General features: G+C 40.4%; 1 protein-coding gene across 1 annotated transcript in view; it reads left to right on the top strand.

Moving 5' to 3' along the window:
• atp10a (ATPase phospholipid transporting 10A) overlaps nucleotides 1-19,217 on the top strand; it is a 67,830-nt gene that overhangs the window by 35,454 nt on the left and 13,159 nt on the right. The window contains exons 10-14 of the mRNA XM_054790397.1: nucleotides 2,833-3,391; nucleotides 10,248-10,351; nucleotides 10,657-10,783; nucleotides 11,947-12,131; nucleotides 12,612-12,954. Of these exons, the coding sequence (XP_054646372.1) occupies nucleotides 2,833-3,391; nucleotides 10,248-10,351; nucleotides 10,657-10,783; nucleotides 11,947-12,131; nucleotides 12,612-12,954 (1,318 nt within the window). The remainder of the gene's footprint in view (nucleotides 1-2,832; nucleotides 3,392-10,247; nucleotides 10,352-10,656; nucleotides 10,784-11,946; nucleotides 12,132-12,611; nucleotides 12,955-19,217) is intronic.

Raw genomic sequence — 19,217 nt, 5'->3', positions numbered from 1 at the left:
TCTCTCCCTGTTGTGTCGCAGCTACCTTTGAAGTGCTCAGCACGCTGGCCAGTTGTGTATCCGTGTTTTGTTTATGCTGAGCCTGGGTGTGGCGCTCCCGGTCAGAGGTGATATCCTCTCCTTGCTCGTCTCGCCACAAATCGCTATTACGCAATGATGGGAAATGGAACCCGCAGACTTTTTCTTTGTTTTTTGGTTTGTTATTGTGTTGTTAGGATGCCCTCGAGGCTCTGTGAATGATTTCTCATGTTCAAGATGTGTGAACGTGATAACGCTTGATGCCAGGAGGCCGCATGGTGAGTCACCTGGCTCCACTATTGTACTGCACCGCCTGACCAGCAAAACTTTTCTTTTCTTTTTTTTTGGATGATGATTTTATTTGGACCATGTAGCCAAAAATACAACCTCTTTTGTCAGTTACATGAAGTTCAGGGTTTCCCATAAAAAATTAAAAAAGAAACGTCATTTTAGCATCATAATGTTGAAATATTTTTTTAAAGTCGTAATATTATTAACACAAAACAACGAAGAAAGTAATTTTTTAAAAATGAGGTTGCGGAAAAAGTTACAATATTAAAAGAATAAAGTCAAAATATTTTGGATTTAAAATCATAATTCCGAGAAGAACATTTGAAATAGCTGGAAAATAAAAAAAAACCAGCAGAAATGGAAAAACGGCTGTAATTTTACAAAAATAAAGTTAAAAAAATATATTAAAAAGTTGTAATTTTTACGAGAATACATTGGGAATATTATCAGGAAAAATGTCATTTTAGTAGCATAGAGTTGAAATTTTGTTATTTTAAATGTTGTTTTTTAGAAGTCGTAATACGGGAAACAAAACAACGAATAAAGTTGTCGTCTTTTAAAAATTAGGTACAAAGTCAAAGTATTATGGAAATAAAGTCATAATTACAAGAAGAACATTTACAAAAAGAAATTTGAAATAGCTGGAAAAAAAAACCCCAGCAGAAATGGAAAACAACTGTAGTTTTACAAAAATAAAGAAAGAATAAACAAAGAAATAAGCCATCATACGAGAATGCATTTTGAATAAAAAATATTATTTTGAATATGTTTTTTTTTAAGCCGTAATATTTGATAAACAAAACAACAAAAAGTTGTAATTAAAAAAAAAAAGTTGTGGTAAAAGTTAATAATATTACAAGAATAAAGTGAAAGTATGATGGGAATTAAAGTCATATTTTCGAGAAGAAAATTTACAAGAATAATGTTGAAATAATAGTTGGAAATTTAGTTTTTTTTAAACTGCACAAATTGAAAAAAAACAACTATAATTTTACGAAAATAAAGTCAAAATGTTTTGAGGAAAAATAATGTCATTTTAGTAGGATGGAGTTGAAATATTGATATTGATAAGTGTTGTTTTGCATAAAAAAACAACTAATAAAGTTGATATATAAAGAGCGAAGAATGAAAGTTGATATTAAAGGCCCGGTCACACCGCCCGAACTTTGCTGTAGCGTTCCTGGAGCGGTGAAAAAAATTCATCACCCCTCTTAACCGCGCACAAAAAATGTAAAAACACGGGCGTTGTCCTAGCAGTGCACCGCTGAAGCCGGCGTTGCTTTAGTGTTGGTTTAACAGTAGCAAACGTTGGTTTAGCGGTGACGCGAGCGTTGATAGAGCGGCGTTCTGTGCATGCTGGCTGGTGGCATCCTCATGAAGTGCTGGAAGGCTCGTGCGTCCTCATTCCTCAGCTCCACCATCAGTTCTGTCTCTCCTCCTTCTCTCTCTTCTCCTTCTGTCAACAGCTTGTTGCAATCTGAGGAGGGTCTGATTCTGCTGCTGGACTAGTGCACCAATCATAGCAAGTTTCTCAGCATCCATGGTAGTACAGTTTTACTGTAACTTTGGGCAAATTTGATATAACTGAGGTCTGCACTCAACAGCTATTCCAAATGGGCTCCTGGTCCATTTCTCTCCGTATTTATAGCCAAATTCTGGTCCCCCTCCGACACCTCCATACCAACGGCAAACCAAAGTTCATCACCGCAATGGACCGCTGCTTCATCGCCGCTTCTGACACCGTTTCAGCAATCCCGTGTCCGCTCGTAAAACGCTTACAGCCGCTCCACCAAAGTTTGTGCAACGTTTAATCACCGCCCGGGCAAAGCTGGCGAAGCAGCAGTGGTCCAGGGTTCAAGATTTCTGCGTTGCCCTAGCGGACCCAAGCGTCCACAAACTTGCATCTAGCGGCGGCAAACTTTGACTGGCTGTTGTTGGAGCAGTGATGAACTTTGCCCTGGCGGAAAATTGCCCGTCCCTCACCACTCGCAATATTTTGTGCAGCTCAAAACTTTCGGAGCGGTAGGAGGGACCATCAGCGGTGGCCGAGCGTATACGCCGTTGCTTTAACGGGGTTAAACGGTGGTGCGCGGTTACGAGCGGTGATGAATTTTTTTTTCACCGCTCCAGGAACGCGACAGCAAAGTTCGGGCGGTGTGACCGGGCCTTAACAATATGCTTTTTCACCTGTATGACGAAGCTCAGATGCATTTTTTATAAATATATACCGTACTGTATAACTACTTCGCATATCGACATGTGCAAAATATGAAAGTAGACTTTTGAACAGCAACAAAATGTTTGCAACCAACTCATTGGCGCTATTAATGCTGACTAAGCAGGGTCTTACCGCTGTTACAATATTGGTTCTGCTGGTGCTGTGTTGCACCTGAAAGGTTGCCGTCGCTAAAAGTGTCTCTTTTTTTTCCTGCATAAAGAAATGCATGTTATTGAGAGTTTGAGGTGGTTGGGATAACTTTTGATGGACGTTGAGCCTCCGTTTGACCCCTGTGTGTCCTCCAGGTCCGTATGAGGTTCGAGCTCAAGTCCCCGGTGAAGACCATCGAAGACTTCATAAAGCGCTTCACGCCGAGCCGCCTGACCTCGGGCTCCAACAGCAGTAGCTCTTCAAGCCTCAACCGATCGTCCAACAGAGGCTGTTCCAGCGTGCTGTCCTCCCCCTCAGCCGAGAGCACCCTCACCAAACTGGAGGAGGAGGCAGCGGCAGTGGCGGCGGCTCACGGGGGCCTGGAGAATGCCTTCAGCCCAGTGCCGCCCTCCTACGACGGGAAGCCCCAGGGTGCGGACCTCCGCTATGAGGCAGAGTCGCCGGACGAAGCGGCGCTGGTCTACGCCGCCAGGGCCTACAAGTGCTCCCTGGTTGGACGCCTCCCGGACCAAGTCACCGTAGACCTGCCCCACCTGGGGAAGCTGAACTTTGAGTTGCTGCACACTTTAGGCTTTGACTCCACCAGGAAGCGCATGTCTGTGGTGGTGAAACACCCTCTGACCGACCAGATAACCGTCTACACCAAAGGAGCCGACTCTGTCATCATGGACCTCATCAAAACCCCCAACACAGGTACGACCCAACCTTGTTTTTGGTGTGCTTTATATCAGGGTTGTCCAAAGTGTGGCCCGGGGCCATTAGCAGCTTGTGCCACATTCGAAAAATATCATTAACAAGAAAACTAAAAAAAAAAAAAAAAAGAAAAATCAGCAGTAATTTTCCAAGAATAGAGTAAGTAAGTAAAAATATTCAGAGAAAAAAAGTTTTAATCTAACGAGAAAAAATCTTATTTTATGGGAATAATGTCATAATATTACGGGGGAATAATAATGCCATTTTAGTAGCATAAAGTTGAAATATTAAAGATAAAAGATTAAAAGAAGATTTTTTTTTTTCTAAAGGTGTAATGTTAGGAGAAACGACAAAACAACAAATAAAGTTGTCATTTTGGAAAAATTAGGTAAATAAGTAAAACTATTATTGGGATAAAGTCACAATCACGAGAATAACATTTATAAGAATGAAATAGTTGGAGAATTAAAAAAAAACAACAGTAAAAATGAAAATAATAGCTTTCATTTTCAGAGAATAAAGTCACAATATTAAGAGAAAAGGTTCTATATGAATGAGAGATAAAAAAAGCACAATTTTACAAGAACAAACTTGTAATATGAGAAAAAAATGTCATTTTAGTAACATACAGTTAAAATATTAAAGAAAATTTAAAGTTGTAGTATTATGAGAAACAAACAAACCAAAATAATGGGATGGAATGGAACTTTAATGTCACTTATACAGAGGTACAAGCAAAACTGTGCAATCACCTGTCCGTACATATACAACAATCACATACAATATGGGGGGGTAGACAGGACAGGATGACTGAGCGATAAAAGCGGCAGAGGAAAGGGGAGAACAAGAGGAGACGGGAGGAGAAAATAAAAGTAACTCCAGACTATGCTCCTTTGGAGGAGTACAGTGTGGGACTGGCAAAAAAGTATAGGCACAAATAAGCACACTTTACAACTTAAGGACTCAAAGACTTGCACCAGGGGAAGCGGGAAGGCAAGAAGATTTTGTCAATTGCGTGGAGAGACCAGTTGATCAATTCCATGACTTAGATTTGGAGAGCAACGCAGAGAGAGGCTCTTAAAAGCTATGAGACAGGACAAAATGAGACATGAGAAGCAAACCGGGAGAGGAGAAGGGAAAAGATGCGACCGCCTTCGTTAGAAGCCAAAAGAAGACGCTGTGAAGTTATCAATGTCAAGTTAATATTATGGGCATAAATTCAAAACATGGGAATAAAGTCGTAATATTACCAAAAGAAGAGTGTTTAAGAAGAACGTTGAAATATTTGAAAAATATTTAAAAAACCCAGCAAAAATGTGGAAAAAAGAGCAGAGTGAAGTTGATAGTTATAATGGGCTATTGAGATGCAGTTTTTTCTTCAAATATATAAAACTTCTTAGCATATCTAAATGTGTTGCTTTACAAAATATCCAAGTGACAAAGTTGCATCATTTAATTTTTCATGACATGGCCCTCGCTGGAAAAAGTTGGGACACCCCTGGTTTATGTGGATTTGGTTGGATACAGTAAAACAGTTATGTAAAAAAAAAAAAAATATACAAAAATTTAATTTAACAAAATCCCATTGCCACATAAAGTAAGAAACAACAAAGTAGCTCCTAGCATCCTGGCAACTTGGGAACCACCCCGGATCCGTAGTTTTTTTGTTTGTTTAAAAAAAAAATGTAAAAATTTGATTCACAGAGTTGTGTCTTTTGGGGGGGGTTTTTGTATATAACCAACAAAAATCTGAGATACTAGATTGTTTTAAGACTTGAATGAATTATGGAAAAAAATGTCCCAGTTAAATTTAATAATAACCATCTGAAATTTTTTTGTTTTGTTTTTGATAAAAACAAAAGTAATTGCAGACACACAACACAAAAAACTAATAATTAAATTCAACAAAATGGCACAGCTGAATTTAAATAAAAGAAAAAAACTAAACTAAATCAATATGCCAAATTAAATAAAAAAACACAATGGGGTTAGTGTGAATCATTCTCGGAAGGTGATGACACTTGATTTTCACCCATACAAACAAACGACGGGGGGGAAAAATGTCGACTTGTCGTTGGCGCAACACATTCATCCACTTTTATATACGATGTCCATGCTTTTGTGTGTATTTGACTTTGAAACCTGCAGACAGAGGAGTCTGAAAGAGTCTTCCAGGGATCTTTCTTCCATTTTTCAGGGGAGGTCCCACAAGGACAGTTGACTAGCCATACAAATGATTAGAATGACTGAAAATAATCCACCAAGTCCGAAACACTGTGACTCACTCCACAATGCATTCATGCAGGTAATGAAAAGTGAAAAGTCAATTATTTGTCAATGCGATCACTCCTCCAGCGAGCCTCGCAGGCCAGGGCGAGTTGCCGTTGTTGCCCTGGCTGTCATGCCATTGACAATGGCCGCATTTGTTTGCCATGCATTTGATCGCATGTTAGTATGACTCAAGATCATAGCTTTTTTTTTTCTCTGATTTTCTGCACAGCCAGAGTGTAAGAGGACTGACTATAGGGCGGCTCCGTCCGCCCACCCATTGCACTGCAACTCCAGGCCTTCCGGTAAAGTTACGTAAGAACTTTTTAAAGCATGCCGTTCCTGGAGAGCTCAGTAGTTACTTGAACAACCCCTTAAAAAAAACACAACATGCTTGTGTTTGTTTTTTTTCCTCCCTCCCGGGTGATCTCAAGTCATTGTTTTGTCCACTTCCAGGCGCTTTAGCGTCCTAATGGGAATGCTGGGAAAGGTGGAGTAGGTTTTTATTATTCCAGGCACACAAAGCGCTTCACTGTCGCACTGTGCAATAATACACTATACATACTTGCACTGTGTTTGAAAATGGCTGGCAAACACACTAATACCCCCAGTCTAAGTACAGATATGGAAATGTTTGAAAAATACTTATCTTCTGAAAAGGGCTTATGTATACAGTATATGGAGCAGCAGTGTATACTATGGGGAGAATTCATAACAGTGTATCTATTCAGTGTTTCCCACAGGACTGCAGTGTATTTGTGGTGGTGGTAGGTAGGGTGTGTGGGGTGATTCATAACCTTGTATATGGTCGATACTGTATCAAAAGAGATTGTGACATTAGGCATCACAGTATTGATATTTGATGCTGGTGTATCAATACTGTATCTTAAGAGATTGTGACGTACTGTATGCATCACAGTATCAATATTTGACCCTGTTGTATCGACACTGTATCATAAAAGATCATCATGTTATGCGTCACAGTGTCGATATTTGATGCAAATGTAGTGATACTGTATCATAAGAGATCAAAACATCATGCATCACAGTATCAATATGCGACCACGGTGTGTCGATATCGGTATCCTAAGAGAACGTGACACTATTCGATATTTGATGCAGGTGTATCGATACTGAACGATACTGAACCAGAAGAGATTGTGATGCTATGCATCACAGTATCAATATTTGACCCTGGTGTATTGATACATTATAAGTGATCATGATGTTATGTGTCACAGTGATGCTGGTGTATTGATACTATTTCATAAGGGATTGTGATGTTACCCATCACAGTATCAATATTTGGCGCTGGTGTATCGATAGTGTATCATGCAGATGTTGTGATACTGTATCGTAAGAGATCAAAACATTATGCATCACGGCATCAATATTTGGTGAAGTTGTAACAATACTGTATCAAAACGGTATGACGGTATGTATCACAGTAACGATATTTGACGCTGATGTAGTGATACTATTTCATAAGGGATTGTGACGCAACCTGTCACAGTATCGATATTTGACCCTAGTGCATCAATACTGTATCATTAGGGATCGTGACATTAGGCATCACAATATTGATATTTGAAGCTGGTGAGTTGATACTGTATTGTAAGAGATCATGCCGTTATGCATCACAGTGTTGATATTTGACCCTGGTGTATCGATACTGTGTCATAAAAGATCATGACGTTATTCATCCCAGTGTCTGTGTGAAGCTGGTGTATTGATACTATTTCGTAATGGATTGTGATGTTACCCATTACAGTGTCAATATTTGATGCTGGTGTATCGATACCGTCTCATAAGAGATTGTGACGTTATGCATCTCAGTATCAATATTTGATGCTGGTGTATCGATACAGTCTCATAAGAGATTGTGACGTTATGCATCTCAGTATCAATATTTGATGCTGGTGTATCGATACAGTCTCATAAGAGATTGTGACGTTATGCATCTCAGTATCAATATTTTGTGTTTGTGTATTGATACTGAATCATAAGAGAGTGTGACATTATGCATCACAGTATCAATACTTGACCCTGGAGTATTGATACGGTGTCACTATTGATATTTGACGCTGGTGTATTCATACTCTATCATAAGGGGTTGTGATGTTATGCATCACTGTATCGATATTTGACGCTGGTGTATCGATAACTGACTTGTCAACTTTGACTCAAACAACAAACAGCATGTGGCAGGCCACCACATATGGATTTGGACTGCCATGAATAGTTTTGGCGCTCCCTTTTTGCCATCACTAATGACAAGGACGATAAGATACATCACAATAATATGGTGTATCATGACCGTGTATCAAAGAGTACGAGACGATGATGTATGGCAATGTGATATCGATATGTGACGCCGGTACTGTGTATCGATTTGTAAGAGATGATAGGGTACAACGTGGTCCCGATATTTGATGTGTATCAATGTGGTATTATAAGAGACAACAATATGACATCTGGTGAATCGATACTTTAATGTTATACTTTAATATTAACACTAATATGACAAGTGTGCGAGAGTTGACGCAATGGAGTATCTATTTAAGTCAGGTGTCTTCTTGTTAAGAAGAGATGACGATAAGATACATAACACAAATGATATTGGATGATATCAGAGAGCAGGATACCACACATAGTGGTGGGCTTGTTTGTGTTACAGGCTTCTGTCGAGGAAATGAGTGAGCTACACGGTTACGTCACTTTCTGGGTTTTCCACTTCAATAAAACCCTCAGGGCGTCGGCGGTCGCCAGTGGCTGTCCCGTAACTCCACCTCCTCTTGGCCCAGAGGCTTTAATACGCACCCGGGTGTGTCCTCGCAGACAACTCGCTACTTTGTATGGCCCTGGGGCACTCGGCAGCCAATCGGAGCACAGAATGAGGCCACCCTCTATAAATGCAGCCATTCATCCATTCACACGACTGGCGTGAGTGTCACAGCCCTGTTGCTCCCCGGCTGGGGGTGTAAGCGCCAGGGTCCAACATAAAGAAGGGGTCCCAAGTCCCTCGAGTCCCAAAAATGGCCACTGAGACAACTCTTGTGCTGTACTTAGATTTATTTACAAAAAATAAAGAAAATAATGGTTAGTTCGAGCCTTATAGCAATCTAACACAATGAACAACACAACAACAAAAACACACTAACATGTCTAGAAATTAACATAACTGAAAAATATCAATCTCATCACACTAGTATTGAGCTGATACTACCCCTGGTATTGATATTATGGATATTTGGATCGATCCGCCCTCCTCGAACTGGTGAGTTGATTTGTAAACAACATTGCAACAAGCACAGGTACAAGTACAAGTACAAGTACAGACTCTCACACCAACAGTCGAGTAGCAACATCTTAAAGCGCATGCAGAGCTAGATAAAGCTGCTGGATGCTGACCACTTTAAAAAATACATACTGTAAAGCACCGTGTATAAACCGCACTTTTTTTCCACTGGTAAGAAGCAAAAAAATCGGGGTGCGGTTTATACACGATGACAGGTCTGTGACCAGACGCAGAAATTGACGAGAAGTCCATTTTAGAATAGCCGTCTGTGGGTCAGACAGTTGCTTTGACTTTAGCGCCCTCTGCTGTACAGTTGCTGAAAATGTTCGTGTATGCAACTAACTTATCTGACGGCTGTCTGTATTTTCACACAGTGAAACGATCTCCATATACACTGAAGCTAACCTAAGCTTCCATTAAAACATTGCATTGGTGAAATACAATACAACGTTGGAGTTTATTCAAATTCACACTGAAGCAATGCAATAAAATACTAATAGAGAAAAAGAGAAGCAGTGAAAGATAAGATATCAAAACATCTCTGAAAATTGCAAATTTCTTTATTTAGATTTATTATTATTATTATTATTATTATTATTATTAATCTGTGCTTAGCCATAATATTAAAGATCTAGATGCCGAAGTTCAGATTTCTTCTTTATTCTTCTTTTTGAAATTGCTTAGTACCTTTACGCATGTTGATTTGAGATCAAAGAGTTGGCAAGCATTTATGAACTAAACATTTTTTTTTCCCAGCCGTGAGCGTGAAAATGGGGGTGCGGTTAATACACGGGTGCGGTTTATACACGGTGTTTTACGGTAAGCGGTTTTTGAACTGATGCTAATTAGGCACTCCAGAGGTTATTTGCTTTTGTCTATTGGAGGTGTTAAATGCTTGGTTTATGGTAAATCCTATGAATGATAGCGGTCATGCTTTTTAAGGTGTGTGTTCATGGCTTTCAATCGGTGCATAGTGGCTGGGGGCGCCTGCAAACAGTTGCGTTATTACATCACAGCTTGTCTGCTGCGTGTGTCATGTGCAGCGAGGAAACGTAGGCCAAAATGCACAGTGTGTTTGATCAGATTAAAGCCATTTTGGTCATCAGTGAGATGAATCCTTGCAATGTGTGTGCTCTGAAGGGAGCTGAGCAGTGATGTGGCGGTGCAGCGTCCATGTTCATCTGAAGTGTGAAGACAGATGGCTTTCATGAGGCTCCGACATGTTAACCCTCCCTTCCTTTTTTTTCAGAATTGCATAACAATTCGTCTCCTTTGTCCCGTGTTTCCAAGGCAACTCCAAAGGAAAACGTCAAAAGAAGATAATCTGTCGGACCCAGAACTACCTGAACCTGTATGCCGCAGATGGCCTTCGCACGCTCTGCATTGCAAAAAAGGTAATTCAGCTAAATTAACCAGCACGAGAAGATGGTGCTCTCTTTTGCGCCCATTTGGCTGCTCGACTTTGGAGCAGACGATTGCACGGACCCGCCTTTCCCATAGCGGAATTCTCCATGACTCAGGCGCAATCTGTGCCACTTTCCCCACACTCTTGATTTATGCCCTTGCAAGCCGGCCTCATAATATGGAGCCATCACCAGAGTGCTGCCATGAAACAACCATCTAGAGGTGTCATATTTGCCCCCTTGGATTCATTTCCCTTCAGATTCTTTCCTCTATTTGCTCTGTGTGTTTGTGTCAGATCCTGACTAAGGAGGAATACGCCTGCTGGTTGCAGCGCCACCTGGAGGCCGAGACAGCCATCCAGGGACGAGAGGAGCTGCTGTTTGAGTCGGCTTTACGCCTGGAGACAAACCTCCATCTCTTGGGTAACCTAACAGTATGCCTGGACAGGAGGTCCTCGGTCTACGTGCGTGTTGCATTCCACGCAACGTCATGACCACCAAACGCCGCCACCACCAAAAATTGTAACACTAAATGTCACCACCTCAAAGCATTGCAACCACCATATGGTGTAAAACAAAAAGTCGTCACCTTGAAAAATGATAACATAAATCGTTGCAACTACGAAATGTCATCACACAAAACGTCCCAACCATCGGAACGCCATAAAACAAAACATCACAAAATGTAACACAGTATGTCACCACCACCAAACCTTGTAACAGCAAATGTTTCCTGGCACCAAATCTTGTAACACAAAATATCACCTCCACCAAATCTCGTAACACCCAACATCGCCACCAACACCACGAAACATTGTAACCAAACCATTGTCAACCAAACGCTGGAACACAAAAAGTTGCCACCACAAAATCTTTTCACACAAAATCTAGCCACAATCAAGCCTTGTAACACAATCACTTGGCACCAAACCTCGTCACAGCAATCGTCGCCCTCACCAAATCTCGTAACACAAAATGACACAACCACCAAACCTTGTTACACAAAATGTCGTAACACAAAATGTCACCACCATTAATCGTCGAAACCACAAATCTTGTAAAACAAAAGATAGCCACCACCAAACCTTGTAACAACACATGTTGCCTGGCACCAAATATTGTAACACAATATGTTGCCACCACAAAATCTCATAACACAAAATGACGCCCCCACCAAACGTTTTAACACCAAATGTCCCCACCACCAAACATCGCAACCACAAAATGTAGTAACACAAATTGTTGCAACCACAAAATGCTGAACATGAAACATCGCAACCACGAAACCCCATAACACAAAAAGCTGTCACCATCAAACATCGCAGCCACCAAATGTCGTGATACGAAACGTTAACACAATGAAACATCACAACCACCAAACGTCGCAACGCCAAATGTCCCCACCACGAAATATTGCAGCCATCGAATGCCGTAATACAAAACGTCACCACAACCGAACATCGCAACCACCAAACGTCGTAACCCAAATCGTCATAACCACGGTACATCGTGACACAAGGACTGTTTGTATGATGTTTTTGTCCTCTTATTTTGCGAAGTAGTGTGGCCATGTTGATCGCCCACAGGCGCGACAGGAATCGAGGACCGTCTACAGGACGGCGTGCCCGAAACCATCGCTGCCCTGCGGAAGGCCAGCCTGCAGATATGGGTGCTGACGGGCGACAAACAGGAAACGGCTGTCAACATTGCGTATGCCTGCAAGTTGCTGGACCCCGAGGAGGAGATCTTGACTCTGAATGCTGATTCCATGGTGAGCAGCAGCCTCTCATGTCTCCTTTTAAACGTCAGGGACATTTCCTTGTTTGGTCACCAGCAAATAGAATAGAATACGCTTTTATTAGTCTTGTGATGGTAAAATTGTCAGGTAAAATGTTGTCGTGTTCTTACTGTTAACTTTTCACATTGAACTTTTGTCTTCTGGGTATGCTGTATATGGTATGAATAATCAGCCTGCACTGAACTTTGCTGTCTTCTTGTTTACTTCCTGTTTTGATTATTTCAAGCGACTTGTTGGGCCTGAATGAAATGAAGTGAAATCCATTAAGACATAGCAACCACACAAAGTCATCTTGTTGATGTGCTTGTTAGATTCCACATGATCCAGACAAAGTTCCAAGTATTTTTTCAGATGTTTACTCCAGGACTGCCAATGTTTTCTTTATGAAAGCATCTGCTTTCCAGATGTGAAGTAGGTCAATCTGTACCCTGATGGTGCCTGTCTCTGCACCAGGAGGCGTGCTCCTTGCTGCTGGAGGAGAGCTTACACTACATCCAGGCCAAATTCCTCTGCAGCTCTGCCGACCGCGCCTTCCACGCCAACAACTTCGCCCCCTTGCCGATCTACCCGTCTCCTTCCTCGTCCTCCCACGCCATGCCCTTTGTCGTGCACCGCCTGGGCCTGGTCATCGACGGCCGCACTTTGGCCTACGCCCTGGACAAGAGCCTGGAGGACAAGTTCCTGGCGGTGGCGCGCAGCTGCCGTTCGGTGCTCTGCTGCCGCTCCACGCCGCTGCAGAAGAGCATGGTGGTGAAGCTGGTGCGCAACAAGCTGAAAGTCATGACGCTGGCCATCGGTAATAAGTCGCTTCAATCTTTTTGTTTTTTCCAATATATATCAAATTTCGTCACATCACGCTTCGAATTTCGTGGCGTCACTCTATCAAGGTTTGTCAAAATATATTAACAAATGATCTGACTACAGCCTCCAGTAATCCCTCGTTTATTGCGGTCAATTGGTTCCAAACCCGACTGTCATAAGCAAATTTCTGCAAAGTAGGATTCCTTATTTGTAAATGGAATATTTTTGTAGTTGAAGCATTGAAAACCTGTTTAAGACCTTCTAAAAATGGTTTTACCATTACTGGAGCCCGCTACCTGGTGGCCTATTTCCTCATCAGTTTAACATTCCTGACACTTAGTGGCTAGTAGAAAACTACTGCAATGGCGCAGTGACACAGGAGCTGCTGTCACACCAGTCCCTGGCGCTCTCCACACTGGTAACCATGCTAACACTCAGCAACTCTACAGTAGCTAGCTGCGCACACAGCATCACAGATATTACACAGCTTCGTCGCCCGTCTATGATGTCATCAGCGTTTGACTCTGTAGTTCTTTGCTAACTAACACAGTTACGCCGCTTTTGACGTGGGTTTTGCGTGTGTAAAACACCTGGATCTATAAAACGTGTGTTTTGTGTTAATATTTTTGGCTTTCTGGAATTCTGGATTCATTGGTTTTACATGATTTGTTAAGGGAAAATGGATTTGATTAGACTATTTTTCGGACCTTCTGGAACGGATGAATGACCTGGCCTGTCGCCATTTATTGGCAAGCTAAGAAGCTGCTAGCAAGAAGTTTTGTGATTATAAATACATTAAGAACATGCAGTGTGTTAGCACAAGATGTGCGCCATATTTTATGCTAACCGGAAAATGTACGCTAAGTTTTGGTGTAACTCATGGCATACGCTAAACGAGGTTCTACTGTGCTTGTCTTTCTTCCTGCTTTTTGTCTCCGAGACATAAAAATTGAAGCTGAGAAAGAGTCATGGTGGCCAATGAGGCAGATTTACTGCAGCACACTGAGGTGAAGGTTCTGTGGGTTTGAATTTAGGGAGGGGTTCACACCCAGAGTGCATGTCTGGATGCTTGCTTGAGTCTAAAAACATCTCTCTAAATCACTACAAGTAATTAAACTCTCAAACCGATGACCCCAGCGAGTATTTATTTGTTCCCGCTGCATTGATTTGATTAAGAAAATAACATTTAACAGTTTATTATTGTAGTTTGCAGTGGCGCGTTAGTGTGCCCTCGTTTATAGCCAAACTTGCCCGCAGTAAGTGAAATCCGCGAAGTAGCCAACTATATATTTTTTTACAATTCTCCTGTTTTTTTTAAAGATTGTAAAACCCCTCACCATACGCTTTGTACACTTTTCTCAGACAGGCATTAACATTTTCTCTTTTTGTTTAAACACTCTCAAAGTTCAAATTTAGTTCATGAAGAACCTACTAGGTTGGACACAAGAAATTAAGTGACTCATGTATTTCACTCTGACTGTGCCTCGTCATCCTCGGCCAGGCCTCGGCCGGTAACAGCGTTCTTAACATTTGCACTAAAAAATCTGCAAAAGATGAACCGCGAGGGAACACTTTATACCGCAATAATAAACATAAACAAACAAATTAATACGTGATTGTGGCCCACCACAAATAGATTTGGCGCTACCTGTATGCCGCACCTGTCTGTAAGCCGCAGGTGTCCACGTCGTACCATGGGAGATTTAGTACACAGAAAGATTTTTTTGAAACTTTTGGCGAAGTAAATGCTTTTTTCCAAACAGTGCAGAACAGTTCGTTGTAACATGGCTAGTTAAACATTGCCGAACCGTGAATGTAAGATGACTAGTTAAACAGCAGCCTTGTCCTCCTCCTCCTAGGAACTAAAACCACTTAAGTCATCTTGATAAGCATCACAATTGAACAGCCTCATAATTCCCTGGTCACACACTTTGTCAGTCTCTCTTTCATTGTCGCCCTTCTTCGTTCGGCCATTTAACTTGAGCTATCATTTTCATTCAGTCCAGCCTTACAAATCCCTTTGGTGACAGTGGACGGGGGGCAGTCTGAGTAGTCCAAACAGAAGCTGAAGTAATTCTACACTTGATCCAACTTACTTAAGATGTGTCAGAGATCGCCGCATACGTGAAATTAGCTCCCACTTCACTCGTCCACGTCACTATTACTTGAAGCTGTACTCTTAAGCATCATGGAAACGTGGGTTTTAGCCAGAAATGATCTGCATCACTGTACAAGCCGCAGGGTACAAAGCGTGAGGAAAAAACTAGAGGCTTATACATTGGAAATTACAATATATTTTAAGAAAAAAATGCATCTCAGCTTTGCTTTTTTCCCATTTTTGTTGTTTTTTTAAGTTTTCTAAATATTTCAACTTTCTTTATGAAAATTCTTGTAATTTTTTTTGCTGGTAGTATTATGACTTTATTCCCATAATATTTTCATTCATTCATTGATTTTCTATGTCGCTTGTCGTCACGAGGGTCGTGGGGGTATGCTGGATCCTATCCCAGCTGACTTGGGGTGAGAGGTGGGTTATACCCTGGACTGGTCGCCAGCCAAGTTTACAAGTTTTATTTTGTTTGTTTCTCATAATATTACAACTTAAAAAATAATGTTCTTTAATATTTAAACTCTATGATGCTTAATTTTCCTCATACAGTAATATTATGAGTTTGTTCTTGTAAAATTGCATTGGTCCACCGGGCCGCATGATTTCGTACAGTAGATGGCATCGTAACTCTGCTTCTGAACGCACCTCATATGCACCTGAAATAAGATGTTGCAGGAGGAATCAGCTTTGCCAATTTAGCCGCTTCGTTATTATATTTCTCACTCTATATTTCTATATTCTATTATCATATTCAGACCGTGCTGGGTACTTAAAAAAAAATAAATAAATAAATTGAAAATCTAGTGACTATTTTCGGTCTTATTGAACACTTGGAGACATGAAAGACAGTATCGCTCTTCTCAACCAGCAGCGGGTTCTGCTGTGGGCCCCTCACCATCTTAAAGCGCTCACAGGTGGCTCCGTCTTGCTTGGGACATAAACAAACAATAACAAGCACCAAGTTAATTTGTATTTCTAAACTATTTGTTTTGCTTTTAATCTTTTTTTTTAAACTCACATCGTCCATTACAATTGCATGCACATGTGCTATGTCACATATGCAAATTAGACATGTAGAGCACCCCGCCTTTCCCCAACCCACCACCACAAATAGATTGCAGGATTGTGGGATACACTGCAGCCTGCAAGCTGTTGTGTTATTACATCGCAGCTTGGCAGTCCCACTTTTTGGCTTCATGTGGAGCATAGGCAAAAAAACACACACTAGTTGATCAGGTTAAAACAATATAGTAAAGGGTTATTCAATTGGCGGCCTGGGAATGACGTCAGACGGTTCAGTTCATTTTTGCAGCACAAAACATCCTTGTTTGCATCCTCAGCTTGCTAAGCTTTGGGAGAGTTCCTTGTTGTTCCGGTTTCTGAACACTAGTACTTCCTGCAGTGGAACATAATGCAACATTACTGACACCTAGTGACCAGTGTGGAATACTACATAGAACTACATGTCTTTCAATGTGACTTCTGAATGCCTTATATTTGTAGTTTAGTTATGTATTTATTGTATTTTAGCCATTTTTTGTGCTTGAAAATGCTTCATTTAGGCCAGTGGTGTCCAAAGTGCGGCCCGGGGGCTATTTACGGCCGGCACCTGTTTTTTTTTTTTTTCTTTCTTTTACTGGCCGTCAGCACAAATTATAAACAAAATTAAATGTGAAACCTAAAAAAAACAGCAAATATGGAAGAAAAGAGCAGTAATTTTACAAGTATAATGTCAAAATAATAGGAGAATAAAGTTATTAGTCATACATTTTTAGTGATTAAAAAGTGATGAAAACGGTAATCTTCTGAGAAATAAGTTGTAATTTTACAAGAATAAAGTCATAATATTATGAGGGGGAAAAAATATCTTAAAGTCATAAAGTTGTCATAAAGAATCATAAAGTTGAAACATCAAAGAAAGAAAAGGACTTTGTTTTTTAAAAAGTCGTAATATCATGAAAAAAAATATAATAAATGTGCAGTTAGGTTGGGAAAAATGCCATAACAGTATAAGAGTAACGTCAAAATATTTTGGGATAAAGGCGTAAAATTACGAGAAAAACGATTCATGAGAATAACGATGAAATATTTATTTAAAAAAAAATGTTTAGAAAAAAAGTATTGAATGGAGAATAGGTTAACAATAATACGCTTTGTCACTGATTACACAAGGCAGCTGTCCCTTTAATTATAATTGAGCTTCTTAGCATATTTACAAAATAATAAAACATCAAAGTGGCCCCTGCATGCTTGCATTTTTCAGTTAATTTTTTTATTTTACTAATACTAGGCCGCATTCAACCATGAAACGATATATTGGGGAGACAGATATAACCTGGGGAGACAGAGCCTTCTCCATTGCCGCCCCAACCCTCTGGAATTGATTGCCCCCACCACCCCGTGCCTGCTCTGACCTTCCCAACTTCAAAAAACAACTTAAAACCCACCTATTTAAAACTGTATTGAATGTTGAACTTTTTATGCTTTGCTGCTTTGCTTTGTTTTGTTTCTAGTTCTACTTGTTGAATTTTTGTGTGCCTTTCTGTTCTTTGTTATTTAGCTTTATACTGTTTTTATCTTCCATTGTAAAGCGTCTTTGAGTACCTTGAAAAGCGCTATACAAATGAAATGTAGTATTATTATTATTATTATTATATATTCATTGATATATATTTGAAAACAGTGATAGAGTGAAGCCGTGAAATTCGAGGCGAGAAGTGGCGAGGAATGACTGCGTATCCAAAATAAAAAGAACTGGCAAGGGAGAAGTTCGGCCACCCGTTTCTATCTTTTGTGGAAATGTGGGCCCCAGAACAATTAATGTGACTATAATTAAGATGAATACTTGTCAGATGTTATGTGCCGTGTGAAGGGAGTCAGGCGTTCATGTTCATCTGAGGTGTGAAGACAGATGGCTCTCATGAGCTTCACGAGCAGGCTGGGATGCAACATGTTAGCCCTCTTCTGCCAATCTTGTCAGAGTCATTATGTCAATAGGAATGTGTCAATCAAAAATGAGGAGTGTTATCCTTCTAAGGCAGCACGGTGGATAATAAATATGTTTAGAACTGAATGTTTTAAATGTCACACTCTGAGGTGCTTTTAGATGAAGAAGGGGCCCACAGAGTCTCACATTTTCATGTCCGAGTCACCCAATGGTCTCTTCACAAGATTTGTGGGGGGTTGCTTTTTTTTTCTTTTTTTTTAAGGAGTAATCGAGAGGGGTCCGATTACGCCACAGGTGTCAAACTCACAGCCTGGGTGCCGGATTCTGCACACCATACCATTTAATAATGCACATCAAAAAGACACTTTGTTTTTATTATTTTTGTATTATTTACCAAAATAAATTGTGTATAATTTGTTATTATTAATCATGTATGTTTTTACTTTTTAAATATAGTTATATCTTTTAAGGCAAGGCAAGTTTATTTATAGAGCACAATTCGTACACAAGGTAATTCAAAGTGATTTACAGAAAAGAAGGGTAAAATTCCATAATTCATTCCATAAAACAAAAAAATGTAAATGAATTAAAATTGAAGAGTGCAGATAAAACAATTTAATTTGTCATATGCACAGTTGAATAAAAGTGTTTTCAGCCTGGATTTGAACATTGCCAGAGATGAGGATTGTTGTCCATTTTCTGGAAGACTTCTAGATTTTGGCAGCATAAAACTGAAACGCAGCCTCGCCGTGTTTAGTCCTGACTCTGGGCAGCCGTAGGAGACCACTCCCTTAGCTTCATGTCAGACATGTACAGTACTTTAGTGCAAGACCTTGACAAGTCCGTTCTCTGAGAGACAGGAAGCCAGTGCAGAGACCTGAGTACTGGACTAATATGGTTATATTTCCTGGTTCTATTCGGGACTCGAACAGCAGCATTCTGGATGTACTGCAGCTGTTTTACAGCTCGTGTAGAGAAGCCCATTACAATAGTCTAGCCTGCTGGAGACAAAGACATGGGTTAGTCTCACTAAATCTGGCTTTGATACTATTGCCTTGATTTTGGCAATGTTTTTTTAGGTGGTAAAAAAACTTATGTTATTCATTTAATTTGTCCCTTAAAGTTTAGATCTGTATCCATTATTACACCTACATTTCTAACCTAATGATTTTAGAGAAAGAGTCTCAAGGTGGCTAATAAC

Source organism: Dunckerocampus dactyliophorus, chromosome 10 (assembly GCF_027744805.1).
Source record: "Dunckerocampus dactyliophorus isolate RoL2022-P2 chromosome 10, RoL_Ddac_1.1, whole genome shotgun sequence".
Taxonomy (NCBI): Eukaryota; Metazoa; Chordata; class Actinopteri; order Syngnathiformes; family Syngnathidae; genus Dunckerocampus; species Dunckerocampus dactyliophorus.
Note: the sequence above shows the minus strand (reverse complement) of the source record. Positions and strands in the feature narration are given on the sequence as shown.